The 24,965-nt window shown below is 36.0% G+C and overlaps 4 protein-coding genes across 17 annotated transcripts; all 4 read left to right on the forward strand.

Moving 5' to 3' along the window:
- The first annotated feature begins 498 nt into the window (after positions 1-498).
- LOC138939222 (uncharacterized) lies at positions 499-3,890 on the forward strand. 3 transcript variants are annotated; one of them, XM_070306848.1, is made up of 2 exons: positions 499-871; positions 1,798-3,890. In XM_070306848.1, the coding sequence occupies exon 2, from the start codon at positions 2,076-2,078 to the stop codon at positions 3,300-3,302; it is 1,227 nt and encodes a 408-aa protein (XP_070162949.1). In that variant the 5' UTR covers positions 499-871; positions 1,798-2,075; the 3' UTR covers positions 3,303-3,890. The 3 variants fall into 3 exon arrangements, with proteins under 3 accessions (XP_070162949.1, XP_070162950.1, XP_070162951.1); XM_070306849.1 differs by lacking the exon at positions 499-871 and adding an exon at positions 1,273-1,710; XM_070306850.1 differs by lacking the exon at positions 499-871 and adding an exon at positions 1,274-1,380.
- Positions 3,891-4,796: 906 nt separating this feature from the next.
- Positions 4,797-8,711, forward strand: LOC138939643 (diphthine methyltransferase). 4 transcript variants are annotated; one of them, XM_070307647.1, is made up of 6 exons: positions 4,797-4,910; positions 5,093-5,268; positions 5,335-5,661; positions 7,136-7,766; positions 7,875-8,010; positions 8,289-8,711. In XM_070307647.1, exons 4-6 carry the CDS (start codon positions 7,151-7,153, stop codon positions 8,647-8,649), a joined length of 1,113 nt encoding a protein of 370 aa, XP_070163748.1. In that variant the 5' UTR covers positions 4,797-4,910; positions 5,093-5,268; positions 5,335-5,661; positions 7,136-7,150; the 3' UTR covers positions 8,650-8,711. The 4 variants fall into 4 exon arrangements, with proteins under 4 accessions (XP_070163748.1, XP_070163749.1, XP_070163747.1 ...); XM_070307646.1 differs by lacking the exon at positions 5,335-5,661 and having other exon boundaries at positions 4,798-4,967; XM_070307645.1 differs by lacking the exon at positions 5,335-5,661 and having other exon boundaries at positions 4,798-4,910.
- Positions 5,123-5,446, forward strand: LOC138939498 (cyclin-dependent kinase 2-associated protein 1). Its single transcript, XM_070307339.1, has one exon. The coding sequence runs from the start codon at positions 5,123-5,125 to the stop codon at positions 5,444-5,446; it is 324 nt and encodes a 107-aa protein (XP_070163440.1).
- A 550-nt stretch (positions 8,712-9,261) lies between the features above and the next one.
- LOC138939642 (uncharacterized) lies at positions 9,262-24,040 on the forward strand. 9 transcript variants are annotated; one of them, XR_011447878.1, is made up of 19 exons: positions 9,262-9,426; positions 11,152-11,372; positions 11,436-12,815; positions 15,517-15,733; positions 16,265-16,569; positions 17,011-17,082; positions 17,732-17,955; positions 18,131-18,228; positions 18,325-18,636; positions 18,780-19,166; positions 19,255-19,493; positions 19,568-19,848; positions 20,044-20,200; positions 20,307-20,509; positions 20,587-20,735; positions 20,818-21,129; positions 21,241-21,650; positions 21,726-22,657; positions 23,431-24,037. XR_011447878.1 is itself a non-coding variant. In XM_070307636.1 (19 exons), exons 5-19 carry the CDS (start codon positions 15,620-15,622, stop codon positions 22,324-22,326), a joined length of 3,864 nt encoding a protein of 1,287 aa, XP_070163737.1. In that variant the 5' UTR covers positions 9,262-9,426; positions 9,499-9,625; positions 11,152-11,372; positions 11,436-12,815; positions 15,517-15,619; the 3' UTR covers positions 22,327-24,040. The 9 variants fall into 9 exon arrangements, 8 of the variants coding, with proteins under 8 accessions (XP_070163737.1, XP_070163740.1, XP_070163741.1 ...); XM_070307636.1 differs by adding an exon at positions 9,499-9,625 and having other exon boundaries at positions 21,726-24,040; XM_070307639.1 differs by having other exon boundaries at positions 11,436-12,327; positions 12,596-12,815; positions 21,726-24,040.
- Positions 24,041-24,965: the final 925 nt, after the last annotated feature.

Below are 24,965 nucleotides of genomic sequence, written 5' to 3' on the forward strand. Positions count from 1 at the left end.
GTATATATTGTATATTTTTTAAATACTTACTTTTTCTAAATGTCATCAGTAGGGTACAAACTATTTCTCATTTATATAAATTTCTCTTATAATCTGATGCCATGTATAGGACAATAATAATATATCGCTTCAATCTTGTCATTTCGTCTTTCATTGTCGCGGCATCTTGAAACGAGCGTAATTTTATTCTCAAAATTGCCTTGCGGCAAAATGCGTCTTTTCAGTTTACGAGAGTTTTGTGCGATTCGACGCGAAAGCGTCAAATTATCGTGCCATTGTCGACGATCATCGCTCGTTTATAGAGAGTATATAAACGGCTATACGCCTCGATCAATCTCCATTGTGCAGTCGAAGAAACGGTCAAGCGTTTCTCAATCTCCTTTGCAGGCTGCCATCTATATCGCCTATATTCCGTTTTGGCAAACAATATAATATCGTATATATACGTTTTAAGACGCGCGAAAGGTGTGATTCTCAAAGGACGTCGAGCCAGATCAGGTCAGGTCAGGTCAGGTCAGGTCAAGTCAGAGTATAGAAACGCGCTGCCGCGGGCGATCAATAGTTTCGCGGTTCGCGGGTCGTACACCTGTCTGTCGTAAAGTTGCAGACGATGGTAGGAAGGGGTTATGGTCAATAAACGCAACCACGTCACACGCAGCCTATCGGCGACGACCTCGCCTGGCTCCTTAAAGTGGCTCCAAACGTGAAAATCTTACATGTCCGCCGATGCAGCCTTTGTGCGTTTATCCTGGGATAACTTGGTGAAAGGGCGCGCAGGTTGGCGAGAGACCCGGATCGACGGAAGCGATACGTCCGAAGGAAACCGCGGATGAGAGTCGAAGCCTCGGTAATCGACAAATTTCTCGCTAGGGTAAGTTGATCGTGCGTTTCAGCGGATCGGCAAACCGTCCGAAACGTATCCGCCATTGTTGTCGATTGACGTACGTACGTACGTACGTACGTATGTACGTTGCCGCGGGGGTGGAGGGGGTGTTGATAAACCGTGTGCTGAGAGGAGTTGAGGAGAAAACGACGAACGACGACCGACGATTGCCAACGATTGCCAACGATGGGCGCGTTCCACTTAACGACCGCGTTGCTCGCGAGCATCAGCTGTCTTTGTTTAATTCTCGGTGAACAACAAGGATGAAATGATACCGTGAGCGTTGCGATCGTTAAGTGGAACGCGCCCGATGTCGTTCTTAGCACGGCGCGCATGCGTCGCTACGCGATAGACGTGTCTTCTTTTTTCGAATCTTTCTCGTTCGCGTCATCGCGTCGCGTCAGGCGTCAGGCGTCAGGCGTCACTTGCGTCGCGTCGTATGGGCAATGGAGGCGGAATATTCGACGACGTGTTTGTTGCAAGAGTCCGACGACAATGTGCGTCTAGTTTCAAACGTAGAATCTGCCACATGGAATTCGTCGCCGCGTCGCACGACGCGTTCGTGAGACGAGTTTGCCATTCGCTATCGTTTTTATCTTTCAATCGGGAAAACTGTGTTACCGTTGATGCGAGCGATATAATCGGGACATATGAAATTTGGTTGTTAACATTTTTCACAAATATACATCACCGACTTTTGGCAATAAATTTTTTCCGGATTTGAAATTAAACAGATTGTTATCACGTAGACACTTGTCTATACTTGTCATTTTTTTTTAAATATACCCCATTATATTATCATTAACGTTACATCTCTTATAAAGAAGGTTGGTTAGGTTTCGCACGAACACATTTTATTATTCTCTATGTTGTATCATCATTCGTGTATTATAACGCTTGTTCGTCTGTTTCAGATGGACTCCAGACTATTAAATCTATTTTTCACATTGTGGCACGTATAGATAAATGGACAAGCGTAATTGAATTGCCAAATAAGTTAAGTGAGAATTTCGGAGGGTATTTCGATCGAGCTTAAATACCCACGTATTCTGTTAGAATTTGTTTTGTAATTTGATTAAAAATGATAGATCGCACAAAGGACATATTTAATGCCGCATGTGTTGGCGTGTTACGCTTAACGCCTGAAAAAAAAATTTTACCTTAAGACAGCGAGGGAAATGCGAGATTATAGATGTCAGAAACAGGAGAGGAACGCGCTGTTAGATTGTATACAGCTGTGGAGATAATGAAGAACGCCAGAGCTAAGGAGACTGAGGAGCAAGCGGCATTGAGGAGAATGCAGGAAGCACAGCGAATGGCTAGGCATCGTGCCAAAAAAAAGCGTTGTCTGGACGAGAATCTTGCGAGAGAGATTTCTAAAATTGCAGAGTTGTCTAAAATGCCTCCTCCGGATCCCGCTACGATAGCCCAAATGTCCGAAATGAATATGAATAAAATATCTGCGGAATTGAAGCAAATGATGGAAAGGGGAAAAGTACCTGAGCATATAGTTCAAATGGCTCAATTGGCAGAGTTTAGCAAAATGAATTCTGAATTAAATAAAATGTCGCAGGATATGGCGAAAAGATACGAAATGGAAAAGATGGCGGAATATGCCAAGACTACAGAGTACATGAAAATGCAAGAGATTGCCAAGATGAGCGAGATGGTGAAATTTTCCGAGATGGCCAAGTACAACGACATTACCAAAATCAACGAAATGGCAAAGATGAACGAGATGATGAAGATGACGCAAATGGCCAAGATCAACGAGGTGCAGAGAATGAATGAATTAGCAAAGTTGAATGAAATGGTAAAAATGACGGAAATGGCCAAATACACGAATAATGATATAACGAAATTGAACGAGATCGCTCAAATTAGCGAGATGGCGAAGGAGATTGCAAAGATGAATGAAAAAACAAAGATGAACGAGATGATGAAGATGCAGACGAGCATGCAGAACGATATCGCCAAAATATCACCAGAATACTCGAAGATGGCGAGCGAGATGGCCAAGTTGACAGAGCTGGCAAAACTGAACGAGATAACGATCACAAAGCTAAACGATCCACCAGCGTTGCCCAAAATGTCGGAGATTCAGCCGCCACCGCCGCCGCCACCTCCACCACGTATTCCCGAACCTGTGATCACCGTGCCAAATCCCAGGAGTTTACAGAATGTGCAAACTGTACAAGTAGCGCAGGCCAGCCCGTCCAGCATGATCAATTTCCCGGCCGTGCCTGGTCAAAACAATTACGGTAAATTGTTAATGATTATCGAAGAGCTCGGCAGAGACATTCGTCTGTCCTACGCGGGTAGCCGCAGTGCTGCCGAGAGGCTGAAAAACGGCATTCAGCAAGCCAGAGTTGCCGTGCGGGATTGCCTGCTAGAGACACAGCACAACGCGCAACAATGATTTGTCGCCGAGCTAGCTAGTGATTAGAATACTTCTAGCCTTATACAATATTATTTGACGAGATGTTGCTTTGTACAAATATTTAGATTTGGACTCTGATTCGTACGATGACGCGTATACGCATACAGATGGAGCATCTTGTTTATGGGATAAAGAATCGCTACTTTCTTCACTCTGTCTTGCGATACGGCTCTACGATGGAGTGCCTTCGCTGTGTGCTCGATCCATATATGTATCTCATTGAAACTGTGTGCGGCTGATAACTTTCTCTCTACATTTAAATTGCGATTTAATACGTAGAAAGAACTTGAAATGAAATGGAATATCCATTTGTATATTCTAGAGTTCGTTAGACAAACAGAGAGAGAGAGAGAGAGAAGGAGAGGAAGGACAGAATCTTGATTTATATTTTATAAAACATAAAGAGACGATTATATATATACTATGGTTTATGTTAAAATCATCGGGTGAGTACATTGCAAATCTCTCGGTATACGTTTCAAGCGAGTAAAGGAAAGAAATATAAAGAAAAGCTTTTCAAACGACATGTACCTAATGGAAAGTATAATCCCATAAATATATATCGTTAAATAAATAAAAGTTTTGTATACAATGCAATGTTCTTAATATTTCTTCTTTCAGAAACTCGTCGCTATACTTTTTATCCTCTTTTCGTCTCGCTTTACTTTTCGTTATAGAATTACAAACTGTAGAATTAATTTAGTATTCCATTACGTAACGCTGTAAACTTTTGATAAATACGGTAAGAAAATGATTGTATTTCATTGAAAATAGTGTCGTATGATACAGATATATAAAAAGGAAGCAAATATTGAACGAAAAATCAAAAGTTTTCACACTTTGTAAAATCAAATATTAACAAATATTCTGTTCAAATTCGCGCCATGGTATATATGCAAAGGATACCGATATGCAATACCTTCTTTCGAATTTAGCAGTTTTAAATCGAATATATATATATATATTTTGTATCGATTTTGTCGCCCCATTTTTACGTACCGCAACTGTGATTTTGAAAAAAAATTGCCAATGTTATCGATGATCAAAAGATGAAAAAATAATTATATTACATTCCATTAACTATTACATTTTTAATTTTAATGTAATCGGACAGCTATACTGTCCAATCACATCCTTTGAAGGAATGATTATGGCTGCGGTTGAGAAGACGCTAAAGACGCTTCGAAGCATCGCATTAACCAATCAGAATAAAGAAATCTTTACTCTTTTTGTCCTGATTGGTCAATGTAGTTCTTAGGCCGATATTACATTTGTCGTACGACAAACTTTTTAAACATATTGATTGGCTGCAAAATAGAAACTTTCTCGAGTCTCTAGAAATTAGCTAATCAATGCGCTTAAAAAGTTGGTCGTACGATAAATGTAATATCGGCCTTAGTACGTATTAAAATATATCGGTGTAAACTAGGCCATAGAGAATGCTCGGTCTTTTTTTTTTTTTTTAGTAACCGATGCTATTTTGTTGCGCTAATCGTATTCATGCGCGATTGACATCCATCAATCTTACATCATTTACATATCAGCTGCTCATCGTGTTTCGAATGATACGGCGAAACGATATTTGAGGTTTGTAAAACATACCGACATTAAATCGATAGAGACGATTCTCCGTTATTCTTAGAGGTTAGCTAAATTTTACGATTGACTTTTTCTTGTTAAAACGCGAGAATAATTTGACGAAATATTTGGTCACTAGTGGATTTTAAGATCGAGATTTCATAGATTATGTCAATCGATTATTTCTCAAGGTATATTAAAATAAGAACAACGCACAAGAGATGGCAGAGCAACGCAAAAACGTAGGGGTTACTGCGAAAATTACGGAACCGTTGTTGACGGTACCGAATTCAACGTCCTCGCAGCAGACCGTGTCCGTATCCGTGTCCGTATCCGTGTCTTCGTCTTCCGTTCCTGCTCAATCAAAGTATGTAAAATTGCTACGCATCATAGAACAGCTGGGTCGCGATCTTAAACCTTTTTATACTGGTAGTAAACCTCGCAAGACGATGCCTAAAGTTGAACGCGATCTCATGAAAGCATGTCGTCTTGTCAAACAATGTCGAGTCGAAGCTACGAAAAGCTCCAAGAAGGCATGCCAATAATATTATGTCTTTTATTAAAATAATCATGAAATGAGTTTTTCAAATCCTTGATATCATAACAAACGTATATTCTGTTTCTCTTCTGAGAGAAAGAGAAAGAGAGAGAGATGTATTTAATATGAAAAGATATATATACTCTATTATTAACAGTATTTATTCTACCTCGAATTTTGACCAACTTAAAGTATTATTGGAGAAGGAGTAATTTGTATAAGGTAATGATTTAGAATAATAATAATAGATTCTATAATTAAATCTAATATTGTAAAAAGGATATTTTTGTCGCAAATCCCTCGCATTATGTACAGCTGAAATATCAAGTAATAATTTTTTCTTTAATAAATCAATGAATTGTGTTCAATCAAATTCTAGAAAAAGGATCAGAGATTTTTTTGGTTTACTGTTATGTAAAATGCTATAATTAACACTAGCAAGAAACATATAACAGTAGCGTGATATTTTTTTTTATATACTTTAAATTTATCAGTTTAATTAGTTAGTTTGTAATATGTCATTTTTTTTTTTTTTTTTTTTTTGTGATTTATCTTCATAATATATATACAATATATATATTTATTTATTTCACTGAACCGAGAGCCTATTAATAAGCCGCCTAATCGAATGAGCCGATCGGTAATGTGACAAATCGATTAATGATACAAATTGTGTCGTAAAATATATGTATTGCCATACTATTTAAAACCTCATTAATATATATATATATATATATATATATATATATATATATATATATATATATATATCGATAATTATAGTACAAATATAAACAAGATAGTTACTATCTTGTTTATATTTGTACTATAATTATCGATATATTTATGCAATATTTATGCAATGCTATTTATGCAATAATAATTTTATGTAAAAGTTTATATAATTTGATTAGATATTATATATATACTGTTGCATATAAGTTATTATCTCGATATAATTATAATGTAGTATCATTATAAATCTAAAAGATAAATGTAAGAGAATTTTTTTTTTTTTTTTTTCTTCCCCTATATATGTAATGTAAAAATGGTACAAAAATGTGTGTTCCTATACTTAAATATTGTAATATTTATAGGCAAATAAAATTTTTTTATTGAAAGAAATTCATAGTTTAATAGATAAAACATCCATAGTATTTGTATGCATGTGTAAAAGTTATGTTTCTTTGGGGAAAAGTTGTATAGCAGATTTATATTCTCATTTATTTGTATAATTGTACGTACGCATGCTCTTACCACAAATGTTTACTCTTTCTTAATCGTGTTTGTACTTTTTTTTTATTTCTTATTCATATACATACTATATCTTTCTTTGAGTCTCATACATATATACATACATATTCATCCATCAATTGTAATAGACATTAATTGCAAAGTTGCATTTTTTATATTTTATTATTTGAAGATTGCACAGACTGATTGACTTTACATAGGTGAGGTATTTTTAAAATCATTATAATTGTGAGATAAAATTGATAATGGAAAATGAAACTTATTGATTATATGATATATATATCTATATTTAATCTTTCTATATATTGTAAGTTTCTTATATACGATTATATAAAAAACTGCTTTTATCTATATAATACAATAAACTTTGAATTATTTGTTAAATATTGATGATGCATGTGAGAAATTTGGTAAGGGATATCTGTAATTTCTTTTGTTCCAGGCAATTTTTCCACAAATGGCAATTAAGGAAGTTTTTTATACCTTGGACGAATTTGATACAGAAATCCCGGCAGATTCCGTTGAATGGTGTCCTGCAGAATCGTTTCAAGATTTATTAGCGTGTGGAACATACAAATTAATTGAAAATAAAGAAGATGCAAACGATGAAAAGTGTAAACGGACAGGGCGAATTTATTTGCTTCGCGTGGCGGATGGTGGAAAATTACGAGTATTGCAACAAATAGATACTTCAGGCGTGTTGGATATGAAGTGGATATATGTCACGGATAGCGCAAATAATCGAATATTGCTTGCTGTTGCTAACTCCAATGGACATCTCCAAATTTACGAACTAAAAAAGAAGGAAAGCGAAGCAAAATTGCAATTAATTGCTGAAGAAAGAATTTGCGACGATAACGAAGATGTCATGGCATTGTCGTTGGATTGGTCCATTGAAGGATGCTCTTCTTATTTGAATCCACATATTGCTGTGAGCGATAGTCAAGGAAAGATATCTCGATTCACATGGCACGAAACTAATAATCTGATAAAAGACTTTACAGTACGCGCGCACGAATTCCAGGCGTGGATCGTGGCCTTTGATTATTGCAATGTTAATATTTTTTATTCTGGTACAGTAATACATACGCCATAATTTCGCAATTTTTTTTCAGTATATATTATCTAAATGAAAAATGCCGGTGTAGCCTTTTGATAGACTAACATATATTAAATTTCAGGAGGTGACGACAACAAGTTTCTAACTTTCGACACCAGGACAGGATCTACTCCTGTATCGTGTAATAGCGAGCACACTTCTGGTGTCACCAGCATTCACGGCAACATTGTTAAACCATTCATGCTTGCAACCGGAAGGTAAAAGATTTCTGCAATTATTATATGTACGATTTTTCGAGAAAAACAGATTTATATACTTTTAGTTTGATAAAATTATATTTGATTTACTTTTTTTTTTTTTACCGCCGGTTTTTATTCAATACAAACTTCCAATAAAGTAAAAGATATTTGATCATTAATCTGATCTTTTCTCATGTTCAAAAGTATATTTTTTCTATATTTAATATTATACAGAATTGTAATGAAAGATTCTTCTTTATCATTACTTTTTTATAAAAGTACCCTAAACATTTCAGTTACGATGAGATTCTAAGATTGTGGGACAAGAGAGACTTGAAACGACCAATGTCCGAGACTAATCTCAAAGGTGGAATTTGGCGTTTGAAATGGGATCCGTTTACGCGTCAATACTTATTTGCCGCATGTATGTACGAAGGCTTTAAAATTGTTGATTGTAGTTATGACACATCTATCATTGGTCATTACAATAAGCATTGCGGTATATCGTACGGTTGCGATTGGTCGTTTTTGAAGAAGGAGGATGTTTCTCGTTTAAGATTACCTGTTGGGGAGACTTTGGTAAGTACTTGTTCCTACCAAGATTGTGCCCTCAAATTATCCGCAGTTAATTTCAAGATTTACGAACCCGATTCATAATGCGAATAAAATAAAACTTATATTTTTTTAAGTTTTGTTAAGTGTGTGTGCATGTATATATATATATAATAAAAATGTGCATAAAAATAAATTGTACGATATGAATTTTTTTTGTATATATAAGGAATATATACAAAAAGATAAAGCTAGAAGATAAGATAAGGATAAAGTTAGATATATTAGGTGAAAATTTTATATATCAAATTATCTCTGATTTTTGCGCTTTAATCAAATTTTTTTCAAATATTAAAAATAAAATAATAGCAATGCTGATCATTCTTGCTATAAAGACATTCTATTCTCTACTTGACGATACTCTATTTTATTTATAAACTTGTATGTTTCGTACTTTTTTTTTTTTTTTTTTTCCTCTACGAATGTGAATTGTAAAGTATCTAGTGAGATATCAGAATTTGGTAACTTTTAGTGTTCCTAAAAGTGCTTCTAGGGACTCTAGTGATTCGAGATTTCTCTCCAGAATTCGCGCGCCCATCTTTATCACTATGTTTACAGCATAGTTTATGGTCGCCTTGCGAATATATCGTTGTAGCGATAAACACGAGATGGCGGGTCGGACATGGCGCGAGCCACATTTCGCCGCGGATGGTTCGATAAAAATCAGTCGTCGCGTCGTCGCGTCGTTGTTGGTCGTCGTTTGACAGATTCGTTCGCGAGTTGCTTCGACAGCATTTTATCGATAGTGTAGTATCCTAGTATCGCGCGTCGCGCTACACATTCGTGATCTCTCTAAACGAGTCGCGATCTGGAGTAACGTGGGTGAGTAGTAATACTATGAGGTTCCTTAAGAAGGCTCCTACATTTTCTCGTCGTTTCCTCTCGGCGAACTAGGACGCGGAGCGGGATCTCAGCTGGTGGCTGGGCGGTCTCACGACAAGTGGCTTTGTATAACGACTCGGAAATGATTTGGCGCGTATTTCTCGGCCCGTGGAAAAATCAGCTAGCCGGTCGAACCAAGGTTAGGCTGACGATGACACTTTCGTGGCTGTATTTCGTCTCGTCTCGCCTTGCCTTGCCTTGCCGTGCCTTGTCTCGCATCGCGACAAGCACGACGAGCCCTTTCGCGGCCCTTTCATCTCAGTCGTTTTCTCTATAAAGGCTACAAAGAAAATTGTAAAGCTTAAATTTTATCTTATACACCGCAATAATCGGAGCGCGACACGCATCTACGAAATTTATAACATTATCAATGATTTACGCACTTCTATCAGACGTCAAGTCTTACTTTTTAATACGGTGCAGACATTTTTGTTCTTAAATTGCCATTACATTACAAGCTTTTATAAACAGTGACACAGCGAATGATTTTAATAAAAAGAATTAGTGTGTTTTTTTTTTAATTGTATAATAAAAAAACTTGAGAAATAGGCGAATGTTTTATGTATACGAGCGTTGAAATTTTCACAATATTATAGTATTTTCCGTATTTTTGCGTTTATAATCTTAAATGACATAAACTCGCGTTATTTTTAATAATTTTATTCGTATATAACTTTGCTATCTTTTCATTAAATGCAGAGATTTTACATTTTAATTTTTTAATATTATTAGAAATTTGCTACAAATTCAATTCAATTTTCACGCTTTAACAAGGAATCTCGAACATCATTATAGTGATCCATTATAGTTATCCATTTATTTGAAGAGCCATTGGAAAAAGAAAAATAGAATAGAAAGTCTTCCGCAATTTAATGCAATGTCTAGAAAATTTTTTCTATCCGTAAAAAAAAAATATATATATAAACACACAAGCCTTTCATATGACTGTACGCATGCGAATTTGGCTCGGGGAACATCAATCTGGTGTTTCGAGGTGCTTTGATTTCTGTTCGACTGTTGAGGCAAAATAATTTTATAGTCTCGTTACGAGGCGATCTTTTCTCTCCGATGATGATTAGCGCGCGAATCTACTCCCCTATCGATCACGATAGAGAGAAACGAGTCGCGATACAGAATACAGGGGCGTTGCCCTCTCGTCGTCGGTTGTGCACGTCCGGGATATCTGTCATTCGGGGTGCATTCTTAAAAATTGGAAAGAAATCAGAAATCGTACTCGAGAATGCGAGTATACGTATGAAAATGCACGTACAGTACGTAGCACGCTTTGCGTGTGTCGCGTCGACGACATGATCGATCCCTTTCGTTATGTTGTATGTGAAAACAATGATAGTGCAGTGCGTGTGACGCGAAAGTTCGAGAAACACACATTTTTGGTGCTATAAAAAAATTTGGGTGAATCCAAACGCAATATTATACATACAACATATTGTACATACAATTTTCAATTTTAAGGGCATTCGTAGTAGTAGCGTTTTAAAAATTATTCGTCGCATAAATTGTGCCATAGTTAAAGTAACTCGCGTTATAAGAGTATAGCTAGGGGCTTTTACCGAAATTTCAGACTCATTTTCAATTAGTGTCATTGTAAAGAAATAAACAAACTTTTATTAATAATATAAATAATATTAATTTTCCAAATTATAGGAAACAAATTAATTACGAAAAATGATCGTCGCATACGTGGGACATCGTATAGAAGCGTCACACATACCGTACATGTCGCATGATAGCGAATGTGCGAACGGAAAGAAGAACGCGATGCGGAAAAATTGAATTTACCAGAGTTGAAAAAAGCTTCGATTTTCAATGTGAGAAAATATAGAATTTTTCTAGACATCTTTTTCTCTCAAATAATTTCCTTACTGGTAAGCACAAAAAGTCTTTTTATTTTTCATCCAATTTTTCTATTAATTCTTTTTTAATTGTAGAAGATGCACAATTGTCGCATAAATGCGGAATATTTAATCTTTGTGATATTTTGACGAATGGTCTGAAATTGAATGGAAAACTTTATTTACCAAAATTTTTCAAACCCATTCTTTTAAGAGATAGCGACGATATATAATGCATCTAATGGATATTTTATCATAAATTTTCCACAACTATGGAACACGCGCGTAACATTAACATTTTTGAGATATAAAATTAAAAAATAGATACTCTGCGCGAGAAGGAGGAACGCGAGCGAGGCATCTGGCATGACGGATGGGATGTATATTTTATTTCGCATCTTTCTCCGGGTTGTCACACACACACACACATTTCTCTATTATTTTTTTTCTATTTGCATTTGGCACCGGCAATGCGCACCACATGTACGGTAGACTGGATATATAAATGTGTGTGTGATTGGATCTCTCTTCGGGAGAGATATGTCGTCTTTGCGTACGTGCACATCCGTGAATTTGCATGACGCAAAGGGACAATGAGAGCTATAACAAACTAGTGCGAATTAATAATTCCCAACTATTGCAATGATTATTACAATTATATTATTATTGTGGAAAGATATTTGTTTGAAAGATTTTGTATTGAAAGATGGCTTTGAATCATTTTGCACAACCTCACTCGAAACAATTTTTAGAATGATTTTGATCGATTGATATTTTGCGCGGAACATTACATTTTGAAAATTCTACACATAGATAGGCAGAGAGAGAGAGAGAGAGAGAGAGAGAGAGAGAGAGAGAGAGAGAGAGAGGTTTTACAAATACGCATATTATATATGCACTATGTACATATATCGTGTTGCGGCAGCGTAACGAAGAGCGCGAACGCCAAAGAAGAGGGGAGAAAATAACGAAACGGAAAGAGACAACAGTGAGTGTTGTGTACATTGAAAGGGCAGGCTGCGAGTCGCGTCTCTCTACTATTATGCCGGATCTTGTTCGTTAAGTCATGGGCGAGCGCAAAAAAGTGCCGACCAAGCCAACATCCCCAGACTTTCTTTTAAAAAAAATATACGCAGCAAGAGAAATTGGAATTTGATTATATCCATCTCCTTTTTTATCTCTTTTGTATACAATTGCATTTATTTCTATTATTTTTAATTTTTCACTGCTTGTATAAAAATAAATCTTTTTATTAGGTAACCGTAAGCTGTGTGTGTGAATTCCATGCAGCGAACTGACAATTGCAAGTCCTGCATGAACGATACTTTACGTCAGACGCCTACACCTAAATACATACACTCGAACACGTTCTTCTACTTGAGAGAAATACGAGGGGAAAAAAGTACATATAGTTTACGGAAGCAGTTTTCTCTATGGAACTAATCAAAATTAGATGAGAAAAAAATATCATATTTAGTGAGTACGAAATTGTTTACTCAATGTAACGTTTTAGACACACGGTATGTAATCAAAAGACACGGTATTGTTTCGCGCCAAGTTCAGGCGCAGCAATAGCGATACACATCCTGTGTATCATGCAATATTAAATTAAAAATTCATTATTACTTTTAACGCGTTCAAAAGATGCTATATCTAAATTGCAATGTCTTTTAAAAGAGCGAAACATATTTACGTATATAAAAGGAAATTTTTATTAAAAGAACACTTGGCACTGCTGAATTCAAATATATTAATTTGATTCGCATATGTTTAGCAGCGTCAAGTTTTTTTTAATAATTAAAAATTATTTTATTCTTAAATATGTTTTATTATTTTAAAATAAATTGCACTTTAGATACAGCATTTTTTTATATGTTGGAAGTAACAATAAGCAAATTTTGTAGCATAAGTTTTTATTAATTGACGCGCAATTTTTCAATATCACTATTTTTTGTAGAAAATTAAAGCAACTATTTTGTACAACACACGCTTTTTTTTTTTTTAATTATTCAACAAACAAATAAATAAAACTTTCTATATGAAATCGTAACGAATAATCGTATACAACATTCCTTTGCGACATTTGTGCGCTAGTCATTTCAAATCTATGAATGACAGCTATTCATCCCGTTTACGTTCTTATCATTCGATAACAGTCGATACAGCGTACAGCAGCAACTCGTACGGTTTGTTACTACGTAACATAGCGCCTTTCGCAAATGAAAGGCTCGTCTCTTTTCTTTTCCATGCTCTTTTTTTTCAGAAACGAATCTTTAACACATTTTTTCAATTGTGTATAATACGGGAGAATATACTCTTTCCTCGCAAAATATCAATGTTTGGATAAAAACAAGATTAACGTAAGATAATCCGTTTATTACATTGATTTTTCAGCATTACCATATTAATAACGCTAGCTGTGTTTAGCGGTAAAAGAATCACTGTTGGGTTTCCTGGGAAATTATGTGCATCGTGCATGAAATCACACGCAATCACGCGTGACGTGCGGCGCATTTAGAACGATCGGATCGACTTGGCGATATCCTGGCCGTTCGTTTTAAGGTTACGAGAACTCTTCGAATTAGGTCAAAAGATAGAGCTTGCAAACTCTCCGTCAACATACGAGTAACATAGTATCCGAAATACTCTCGAGCATCGCGAATATTCTTTCGCGTTCTGCGTTCTGTCACCACTGCTATTTTCTATCGCGGCAGTCATCGACTTTTTTCGAAAAAAAAAAAAGAAAAAAAAATATTTTTCCGAGTGGAAAACATTTAAGGAAAATTATTCTCAAGTTACCTTTATCACCTTATTTTTCTCTTTATTTAAAAAAAAAATGATGTTGAAAAAAATAAATAAGACTATATTTTCCCTATGTATTGTAAAAGAAAAAGGAAAAATTACGAAATATGTACAAGTTTATGTATATACAATATAATATTGTCTGGCAATATACTCACACACATTTGTGATGGCGATATAGTCATCACACGATATAACTTCTTCCGAACCGGAACGACAATACAAACCTATAACTCTACCAGATGTCCGTCTATTAAAGTTTTCACTTTTAACATTTTATGATTTTTATAAAATAAATAATGACATAAGGACACGATGAAGCAAGTTTGGAGCAGCCGGTTTTATATTTCGTCTCTTCAGAAACGTCCGCTGCTGATACTAAATGTACCGGGTCAAGTGCTATAGAAATAATTTCGATCGAAAAGTCCATATCGCACGAAAATAAATCTCGTTTTCATTAGTCGTTTTCAATCTATTGTTATATGAAATCAAAACACTTTGTGAAAATATTTTGCAAATTTTCGTATGTGTCGTACTCGTGTTACATCTCTCTCGTGAGCTATTTACAGAAGAATACCGTGTCATTGTAGGTATAAAAAAGAGGAGAAAAAGGCGACGCGACGCGACATAAACCGCATGAGAGCGAACGTAATTTAAAACATACGCGATGACGTATACATACATATAGCGGCAAGAAGAGTGGAATGTTGAGAATCTTAAACGTTTAATGGAACATAATCGGTTAATAGGTCTCGCATATTCAGCCAAAGCCAAAGCCGACTAGGTATCGCACGCCGACGAATGACGACGTGCATCGTCCCTCGCATTCTACTCACTCTTGCTCCCGGATATTTTTATCGTCCCTATAAAACTCTATATGTATTCTATTTAACCTTTTCCCGTTGCACACGGCTTTGATCGCTGCATCGAAGCATCTCCTTCAAGTTCCATATTCGATTAAAAAAAAAACTATTCTTGCTAATGCGTTTTAAATCTCAATCGTCTCTCATATATGTGTGTTATTGTACATACAAATATAATTTTGTAATTTTATTTGTGTATATGAATTGTATGTACCTTACAAGAGAAATTGTATATTTTTTGAATATTTCTTTGAATAATTTATATAAATAGCATTTTTTTATATCAATTAATATGTAAAATAATATCTTTTACGTAGTTTAATGTATAAAATCGAATGTTTTAATTTTAAAGTAAATACGTGGAACGAATGATGAATTTTCCATCTTCATTTTGTCTTTCTAATAAAATTGCATATCTCCCTTGTAGACAGATTCATAAACGATCTGTATTAGATGGCCGTTTTTTGGTTCTTGGCGTGATTCAAAAGATTCTTCTCACGTTTGATTTGCAGCGTAGAATGATAAATGGTGGCCACCAGCAGCATGGTATATGAGGAGATAGTTGGTATACGGGGCAGCTGACCCCAGCCACCGCGCACACTTTTCACGCGCGAGATGCCCCACAATCTAAACTCAGTTTCCGCCAATTCCGCCAACACAGGACCGAATCATCAAGCCTATCCTCAGCAGCCGCATCATCGAGAGAACGCAGATGGACTCCAACCCGAGGTAATGCAAAAATAAAAATGTTTCGGAGAGAGATTTGTGACACATCTGCTACTAAATATCTTTTTATCTAGTCATGAAAAGTCATTAAAAATTGGAATATTGAAATATTTGTGTAGAAATTATAAATATATGTAATTTGAGGAGAAGACTATTAGTATGGTATGTAATTTATTAGAAATTTAATTTTGTAAGCCATTTGTTCAGACAACGTGTATTAATTTAATGTGTATCGATATTTATTCACACGGCTATCTAGACTAGAATAAATAGAATTTCCTTTTCGCTTTTGAAATCGCATCCAGTATGATAGAATGATGTACAGATTGTAAAATTTTTACGATGCTATGTGCTGTATGCTCGATATAAAAAATTGAAATCAAATTTAAATAAAAAATCTAAAATAATTCAAAATATAAAATCAAATAAAAATATATATATATATATATATATATAATGAAAATAGGAAAGTAGCGCCGCTTTACTTCCCTCTATTAAACTTTATTAAACTCTAACATAATCGTCGTTTTTTAGAAAGAACCGGTGGAATTTGACATTTCGCATTTGCGAGGTGCTCCAGCGGAAGTCGAGACATTGGTACACAACATCAAGGAGGTGGCCCAGCAATTTCTCTATCATTGGCGAACTTTTCCCATCGTTCTGCCACCGCCATTGTCCTCATGCACGGAGGGTGATGACACGTTGGCGCGAAAGAAATACCATCTGAGGGATCTTTTTGTGGCACCTAGCTTCGACGAGCTGGACGCCGTTGCAGTAGACAGCAAGGGCGAACCAAGAAGACTGACCAACAAACAACTGGAGAGCATCAGGGAACGAGGGTAGATTTTTTTCTCTTATATAGATATCTTACAATCTCCCATTTTTAACAATTGTGTTAGCTAGTCGTAATTTTGTATAATTATACATTACATTGCGTAGCGGCAGTAGATATATAGGCAGTAGAGAAAGATGTCGTATAGTGTAGCGCAATGGGTAAACAAGAATACATATATAATCCGCGTTGGAATAAATCGTTAAATCTGTTGATTTGACGATTGATAAATAGCGATATTCGGAAAACAATGAGCAAACATGAATTTTGAAACGACATGTATCAATATATCTCGCTTGCGTTTTCAATGAATAAGATATACGCAGAGAGTCTCTCTCTCTCTCTCTCTCTCTCTCTCTCTCTCTCTCTCTGTGCCGGATAAATAAAGCGATTCTTTTGCTACTCTGCGTGTATGTGTCTGATATATGCTCTAACGATTTCTGTAAAGCTTACACAAGGATAAATATGGAAAGCCGAAGAAGCTAAATGCCATTCAATTGGAGAGCATTCGAAAATGCGGGTACGTGTGACACATTAGCGACACACATAATATTTGAAAAATATGTTAAAAATCGTTTAAACAAATCAGTCGATAGATATTTCTCTCGCGCAAAAAATTTTCGTATTCACAGCATGATCTTTCATTCGCATTACAATTTATTCTAAATGTTCATTTGTGTTGCGTTGGAGAGATAAATGAAATAAATTATTTATATAATTCTTTGCGCGATTGAAATTGGATATTGATGTAAGATTGAACGTGCATTAATCATCATACAATTGTCGCACGACACTCAATTTGTAAATTATATAGTATTTCTAGCTGTTATTTATATTATTAGTTTAGATTTTTCGTTTGTAATACATAATCATTATAAGAAAGAATTATGAGCTTTAGCGTGAATCGCTATAGTCGATTATAATTATATATCGAATATATGTAATTTTCAGTATAGATGCTACCAAAGTAGCTTTGAGTAGTATCTTTGATTAAACTAGAAAACGAATAGATGTGTAAAAATAGTTTTGTAATGGTAAAAGGTGTGATCTTCACTTTGTGTATATCACAACATATTCGTATAAGTAAATATTGTTCTGTAAAATACCAACGCTTTGTACGATTCTGATCGGAAAATTTATCGGTGGTTAACCAAGTATTCTTCTTGCAGAGAGTTCGAAGTGGACTCGATCAATTTTGCCGGACAGACACATCGATGGCGATTGAGCGGTCTTCTGCAGCGCGGCCGAGAGAGACGGCGAGATACGTTACTCACGGATCTCGCTCTGGCGACTAGATTTCTTGTTGTAACAGCGAGGGCTAGATTAATTTCTCATTGCTTTAGTGTCTCACAATCCCTTAAGGCCTTAATAACGGGGCTATTACGACTTCTCGGTGAGTAGTCTGCGTCAGTTGTTGCGCTTTTATGCATATGCGCGCGCGTTGTATGTAATGCGCATTGTATTACGTTTAAACATTATCGACGCTGCATTACATATATATCTATGTATACATATATACATATCTATGCTATACATATATAGCATATATTGTAATATGTATTTTGCAGATATTATAATTGGCGTGCCATCGCTCCAGGCGCATAATTTAGATGCTAAAATTAGGGAAGAACGTTGTCGGTACTTGGTAGCGGAATTGGTCTGTCGGGTAAGATATTATTACATATTTTTATATTTTTGCAAGATTTTGCAGCGTCTTCAATATGTAAACTTGAACTTTGGCATTTTCACTATGTCATTACAGCCGGAATATGAGGATTCTCTGGAACTACTCTGTGGATTCATAAAGAAACAACTTCGTCGGGCAACTACTGAAAAGTTTGAAGTGGAAAGAGAATCGTCCCAGCTATTACCTGTTTCGATCCCTTTTGTATTTGGGACACCCGGTGGGGCAGCGGTCGATCTCCGACTATTCAGCAGGGACATAATTAGGAAGGCTCTGCCGACGCTTGTTGCAATTTTGGAGAGAGAGACAAGAGGCTGGTTCCTTCATTTTAGAGAAAGACTGATATCTGAATTGAGAGCACAAAAGAAACCGGATGAGGAAATAGAACGAGTAAGAAATTTTTGCATTAAAGATCAACGCCTATCTATCTGCGCTTAACAGAAAAATTACACGTATAAATTACTATATTTTATACATTTTTGTGTAATAAATAAAGCAATATGTTTAGCGTACATCAATATCGATATTTTTAGGAAGTTAATGAAGCGGTGATGCGCGAATATCTGCAAAGGGTATACTCGAATATCCTATCGCATCCAGACATACTCGCATTAGGCGACGGTATTGCTCAGCTGTTGGTTCAACAGGCGCAATCAGTCGTGCTGATGCATCGAGCGGTGGAGAACATGCAACGGAAACTATCGCAAACCAAAGATTCTCTACGACGTCGCATTGAGAACGAGCATCCGGTTTTGTCGCGAATACAGCCATGGATGCGCGATCGTATGCGGGAGGCCGAGGAGAATTTTATCGAGGAGTGCGAATGGAGCGCGCATGAGGAAGCTTTGACGCTCTGCAATCATCAGAATCTCACGCAAACTATTTACTTTCTTAATCGTGATTTAACCTTTATGAAAGAGGTATATGATAAAATGCATAATTTTAATCATATTTTTCGTTTTGTTGACGGTTTATTAGAAATTTTGGTTGAACTTATCCATTTCTCAGAGAGAGCCAGTTCTCCTGAAAGAATTGCGAAAGGTCAAAACCCCGACAAGAACTTTCCAATGGCCCACGCAAATCTGGCTACCAAAGAACTGGATAATAAGACGTAATTTCCAAGGTCAATCAGAAATCATTCCGACTGTATTGAGCAACACTCCGACTTCTATTACAACACCTCGCGCTGATCCCAGCCAGCCCGTCTTTTTAGTCGAAAGAGAAATTGTACATACAACTACAACAAGGTATTTGAATCAATCCATAAGACTATTATCCAGATCGTAATGTTTGGCCTTGTAATAATATCGCGATATAATAGATGGCCGATGTGGCGCTGGATAAATTACATCGCCAGGACGTGGTGTTGGACTTGGAATGCAATGTTTTTATTGGGTGTAGCCGTACCGTGGTGTAGTCCAGTATCTTTTCGCGCTTTATTGTTGGTGCAATCGTTTACCCCCGATCTGGAATTGAGTCAATTGAACGGAACATTGTTCCCGAGGAAGTCATCGCAGATGCCTACTCTTTGTTCTCGATTAATAGCGCTTTGGAGACACATCAGTAAAAGTCGAACACATTTTGAAACTGAACCAGACACAGGTAAGTTCAATCTCAATCACACTCTTATAAAATATATTTTAACCACATTTCTTTATCCATTTTGACCGGCACAATTATAAGAATCAGCAATATATACACAATATTAAGAAAAAATATCATTAGTACCACTAACAATAATAATATTAACAACAATAATAATAATGATAATGATATCCCTCCTTCTCCCCCTTTTAGGATTTATCGGCAAAGGCATGACTCGACATTTAAATAGATCATGGAATTATGGTGTAAAGGGTCTATTGGGCACGATTATCATACTATTTATATTTCCCGTGGTGTGTATTATGGCGAGTATCGTCTCCCTGATGGTTGCTCTCACCGCAGTCTTATGGTTAGTTTCACGCGCGGTAATTTTCTTGTTTTTTTTTCCATTTTTCCCTTTTTTTCCCTTTTTTTTTCTTTTAGCGCGATTAAACTCGACTCTTTCGTTTTGTCAGGATGCCTTTAGTCACACTGACGCTACATGCGTTCATGGCGCTAATCATGGACCTGGATAGCCCCGAACCGAGCCGCAATCGATATTTCGTGGTGGTGGAAGCATTACTCTGGAACATAGGTATTCAAGGATGTCTACAACCAATAGTGGCATTATTCGTAGCCTTCGTTCTGTGTCCAGTCATTTCATTCGTGATACTTACAAGTAAATAAAATGTTGAATTTAGTAAAGAATACAAAAAATGATACGTGCTCACATCGAAAAATAATCCTATTTCGTAGTTGCTGTGATACGTTACTGGGTCAGAGTGCTCTGGGATACAGCCATGTTTCATCTAGTGATCAAAAACAGAGGTCGGATACCGGCCAGCGATAGTTTTGTTGTAAAGAGAATAGCTGGACCGGGGTTAGCTTCGGATTATTATTATCAAGTGAGTTATTGCTTCTTTGTAGGCATCGTATAATATCCGGCAATGTATAAAATCTGTAATACTGAAATTATATTTTCGTCAGATAAGAGCGGAACAAGCATTGGCCGCATTTGAAGCGAAATTAGAACTAGATGAATTGCTAGCTTTCCAGCAAGAAATCGAGAGATTAATTACACAACCGCAGAGAGATTTTACTCAGTTTGTCGAAGCCTGTTTCGGTCCGTTTGCCGCTAGTCTCGCAAAGACAAAGGATCCATATAAATTACTCGAGAAAGAAGCCAAAGATTTAATTGCCGTATTACACGAGAAATTGGATCGACGAAGAAAGAATTTGCAGACGGGTCTCGGCGTCGCGGTGAGGAGTAAAATAAAATTAACTACTTTTGACTTGAAGGTAATTATCTTTCGGAAAATTCTATGCGTGTATGATTCTACATTTATTTTCTATAAATATATATGCATGTGTGCACCATCTAATTGTAATATCGCTAAAATAAAATTGTAGGTGGTCATACAGCAAGGAGCATTGATGCTAGAACGTCTATATCCCACTCATGTTTTGGCGAGATTGTCCGGTAATGAGGAAGATTTTTGGGAAAATAAAGGTTTAGGGGTATGTGATTGGGCAGGTTTGGCAGGGCTTATGTACGCCGACATTTTTAGCCTGGATTTTCTACAACCACTCGACGATTCCGACACTAAATTCAGATTAGAACCACATCCGGGTGTTGATCTGTCGCGATACACGGACATGGTCCACAGTACTGAGCTAGGTGGCATCAATGGGCCTGATTTACTTGGCGCTGTTTACGCACCACGCGGGAATATTCAAGTGTACAGCCCATATCTTGAGGTATCTGCTTTCAATCCGCGAGCTAAGCAAACCAGCAACAGCAGAAAGACTGACAAGCGATGGTAATTAACTTTTTTTGAATCGATTTATTTAATTGAATCGTCAAGTTTCTTCAAAATAAAAGCGATTTTTTGCAGTGATACTAACGGACTATTGACATCGACAAAAATCCGAAGACACACAATGACAAACGACAATAGTTCCGAAGGACGGTGGCAACCGTGGAAACGCCAGATTCGTCCATACAGTGCAGAGAAGCTAGTGATTCCTCTACCGATACCGCATCCGGCTCATATAGCGGTAACTATACATAACCGCGACTCGGAAGATCCGATAACTCTTGACTCGGAACTATGTCAAAATATTTTACGAGCCATTGAGGAATCTCCCGGTGAAATGGCAACAGAATGCGTAAATCGATACAGAGGCGGCGGCGACGGCGACGGCGACGGCGGTGGTGGTGGTGGTGATTCTAGTTTCGATTCCGTCGCGTCACAATCATCTGTTTCGATCGAGACTGGTTTGGAGAAGGAGAACGAGACAACGCAGGAGACTGCCGTGGCAAACGAAAAAAATGGCGAGACTTATCATTGGACTCTGTCGAATTGGGACGGTGGCATGACACGAAAACGAAACAACTCTGGATCCATAAAGGTTGATCTAGCGTCGCCAGAAGATGTTACTCTCGATACAGATACCACCAGAGTGATGTTCAGCACGTACGGAACAACCGTTTGAATTAAATTCGCCATTATATACGTCGAAATGGTTCTTTCTTCGTCGTCCTCATCGTCGTGTTTATAAATGATATATAAAGAAAAAGAGAGCTGCAACTATAGATTTGAACCCAATCTTAAAGAACAGCCTTTGTCGTCCAAGATGATATTCATATATTATATTAAAAAATTGCATAATTCGCTTTCAACTAAAAGCAATATGGATTCTTAATCAGTATGCAAACTAAACATTTATTGAAAAATTTTAATCGATTTTAATCAAAAGTGTAAATTTGGAATGTTTAAAACAAGATATCTTCCAAGAGAGAACATATTTATGTATCAATTATAATGTAAGTATGTGCTGTCTTTCGTAAAAATTCTATTATATATCCAGATTTTGTTTAAAAATCCATTACCCGCTAATATTATTTGTCAAATTTGTTCGTTTAATACCAAAGTTTATATAAGAATTTGAATTGGCACTTTTCAGTTTATTTTCTTAGAATAGATCCACACAACGATAGACTAATGTGAGTCTTTGGACACTGGTACAAGTGCTAAAGAATACAGAGTTTTTATATGCTCTTAAATATTTTTCTATTTCAGTAATAAATTCAGTAATAAATCTAATTCTTTACTCACACTGGTACTCCTCAGCCAATGTTGATTATCTAAATAATTACCTAAATGATTTACCAAGTAAATTTTGTGCCCTATGCGCATAATCAGTTTCATAGAAAATACTTTCTAGCATGTATACCAATGTCCAAAAGCTCATATTTGCTTATTGTATTATCATCGCTTGGATTATTCATGTATTTTAACTATTGGACATATTGGTTTAATGAAAAATATAAAGTAATCCATACAAGAGATTGAAAAAATTGTTTATTTAAAAATTATAATTTTCAATTCTTTCTTATATAAGAATTAGAAAGAGAAAGAGACAAAAAAAAGCAAAAAATATCCCGGATAGCAGCGCAACAGATAAGATTAGCATAGAGTCTCTCTTTAATATTATATTAAATAAATATATATATATACTCATATTGATATACTGTATATAGATAGCCAATTGTATAAATAAATTTGTTAATGTAACGTTATATACACTTATTTATAGATACGCGCTGAACGGCGATTTGCCGACAAAGATATATGCTTAGAATTCTATATGTACTTGTGCGATAATTATTTTATTCAAGTCGATTGTAAAATCGTCAAACTTCCATTATGAAAATAGTAATGGATCGATTATCGATTACATGTTCAATTTAATAATGTACAGAGGATAAATTGAACCATATGTAATAGTTATTCTCGTATAATTTATTTCATCGAGACGAGAATGCGCTCTTTTAACACATAATGTATATCTAACATTTCAGAAAATATTTTAATGTCATACATGCAAGTCCCCCCCCCCCCTCCCTCCTTCGCCCTTCCTTCTACACCTCCTCCTCTTCTTCTTTCTTCAATGTATGTTTTATTTTTTAAATAAAATTACAATGGATGTTATATATATATATATATATCCTCCGACATATTGTAAATCAAGATAAGCTTTAAACGGTAGCGTGCGCCGCAAGTTAAAGAAACACTGCGTAAAAAAGTAAATGTATTACGATTCTGTAGATATGGGGAAAAACTACATAGCGAGTTTCGGCGTGTTACGATACTATAATATATAATAAACACGAATAGTGTGAGAAGCTATTTAAACTCAATAAAATTTACTGTAATACATAAAGCGTACATTCTCAATTTCGATTTAGATTTTATCACTATAGTATAGCATACAGAAATTGATGGTGAAATGACTTGCGATTATAGATCGTGAATTATAATCGAATTGTTTGAATAGATTTACGAAAGAACGAAACAATGATTAAATTTTGTTCAACCTATTCGCAATACCCAAAGATTCAAACAGTTCAGTTCAGAACTTGAGGATATATATTAGGTATAATAATCGCAATTGCCACAATATAAATAATCAGTCTTTCGATATCGTCAAAATTTCAAAACGCTGATTCTTTTCGTCATGAAAAATTCCACCTCTTTATGCATTTGCTCGTGGACCAATCAATTTCCTTACGTGTGCGGCTATACAAATCCATCTGGATAGGCCTTTACGCGGCGTCTACAATAGAGATTTTAAGCCCAATCACAGTCAAGTATGAGAAGAATACTCGACTGTGATTGGTCAATTTCTTAAGACTTACGCGGCGTCTACAATAGAGATTTTAAGCCCTAAGTCTTAAGAAATTGACCAATGACAGTCGAGTATTCTTCTCATACATGACTGTGATTGGTCAATTTCTTAAGGCTTATCACGGAATAGGTTCTCCATCTATATATTTTATATGTCTATGACGGCGATTCAATGGCTGCGTTCGGCAGAAAAAGCAGCTTTGCGACTGGTGTAAAATTCTTTAATACGATTGGTTTATACATTTAGATCCGGCAGGAAGTAAGGGTAAGAACCAATCGTATTAAAGAATTTTACAACAGTCGCAAAGCTGCTTTTTCTGCCGAACGCAACCGATAAAATTGAGATTGAAAAGATCGTATATACAATTATATTTCGTAAATACGCCTATTTTCCCCCTATTCTCTCCGTCTTATGAAAAATATTTTCTTTATCGCGATACATAG

The sequence above is a fragment of the Polyergus mexicanus genome, unplaced genomic scaffold, assembly GCF_030449975.1.
Source record: "Polyergus mexicanus isolate NDT 795.1 unplaced genomic scaffold, iyPolMexi1.0 SCAF_14, whole genome shotgun sequence".
In the NCBI taxonomy this organism is placed as follows: Eukaryota; Metazoa; Arthropoda; class Insecta; order Hymenoptera; family Formicidae; genus Polyergus; species Polyergus mexicanus.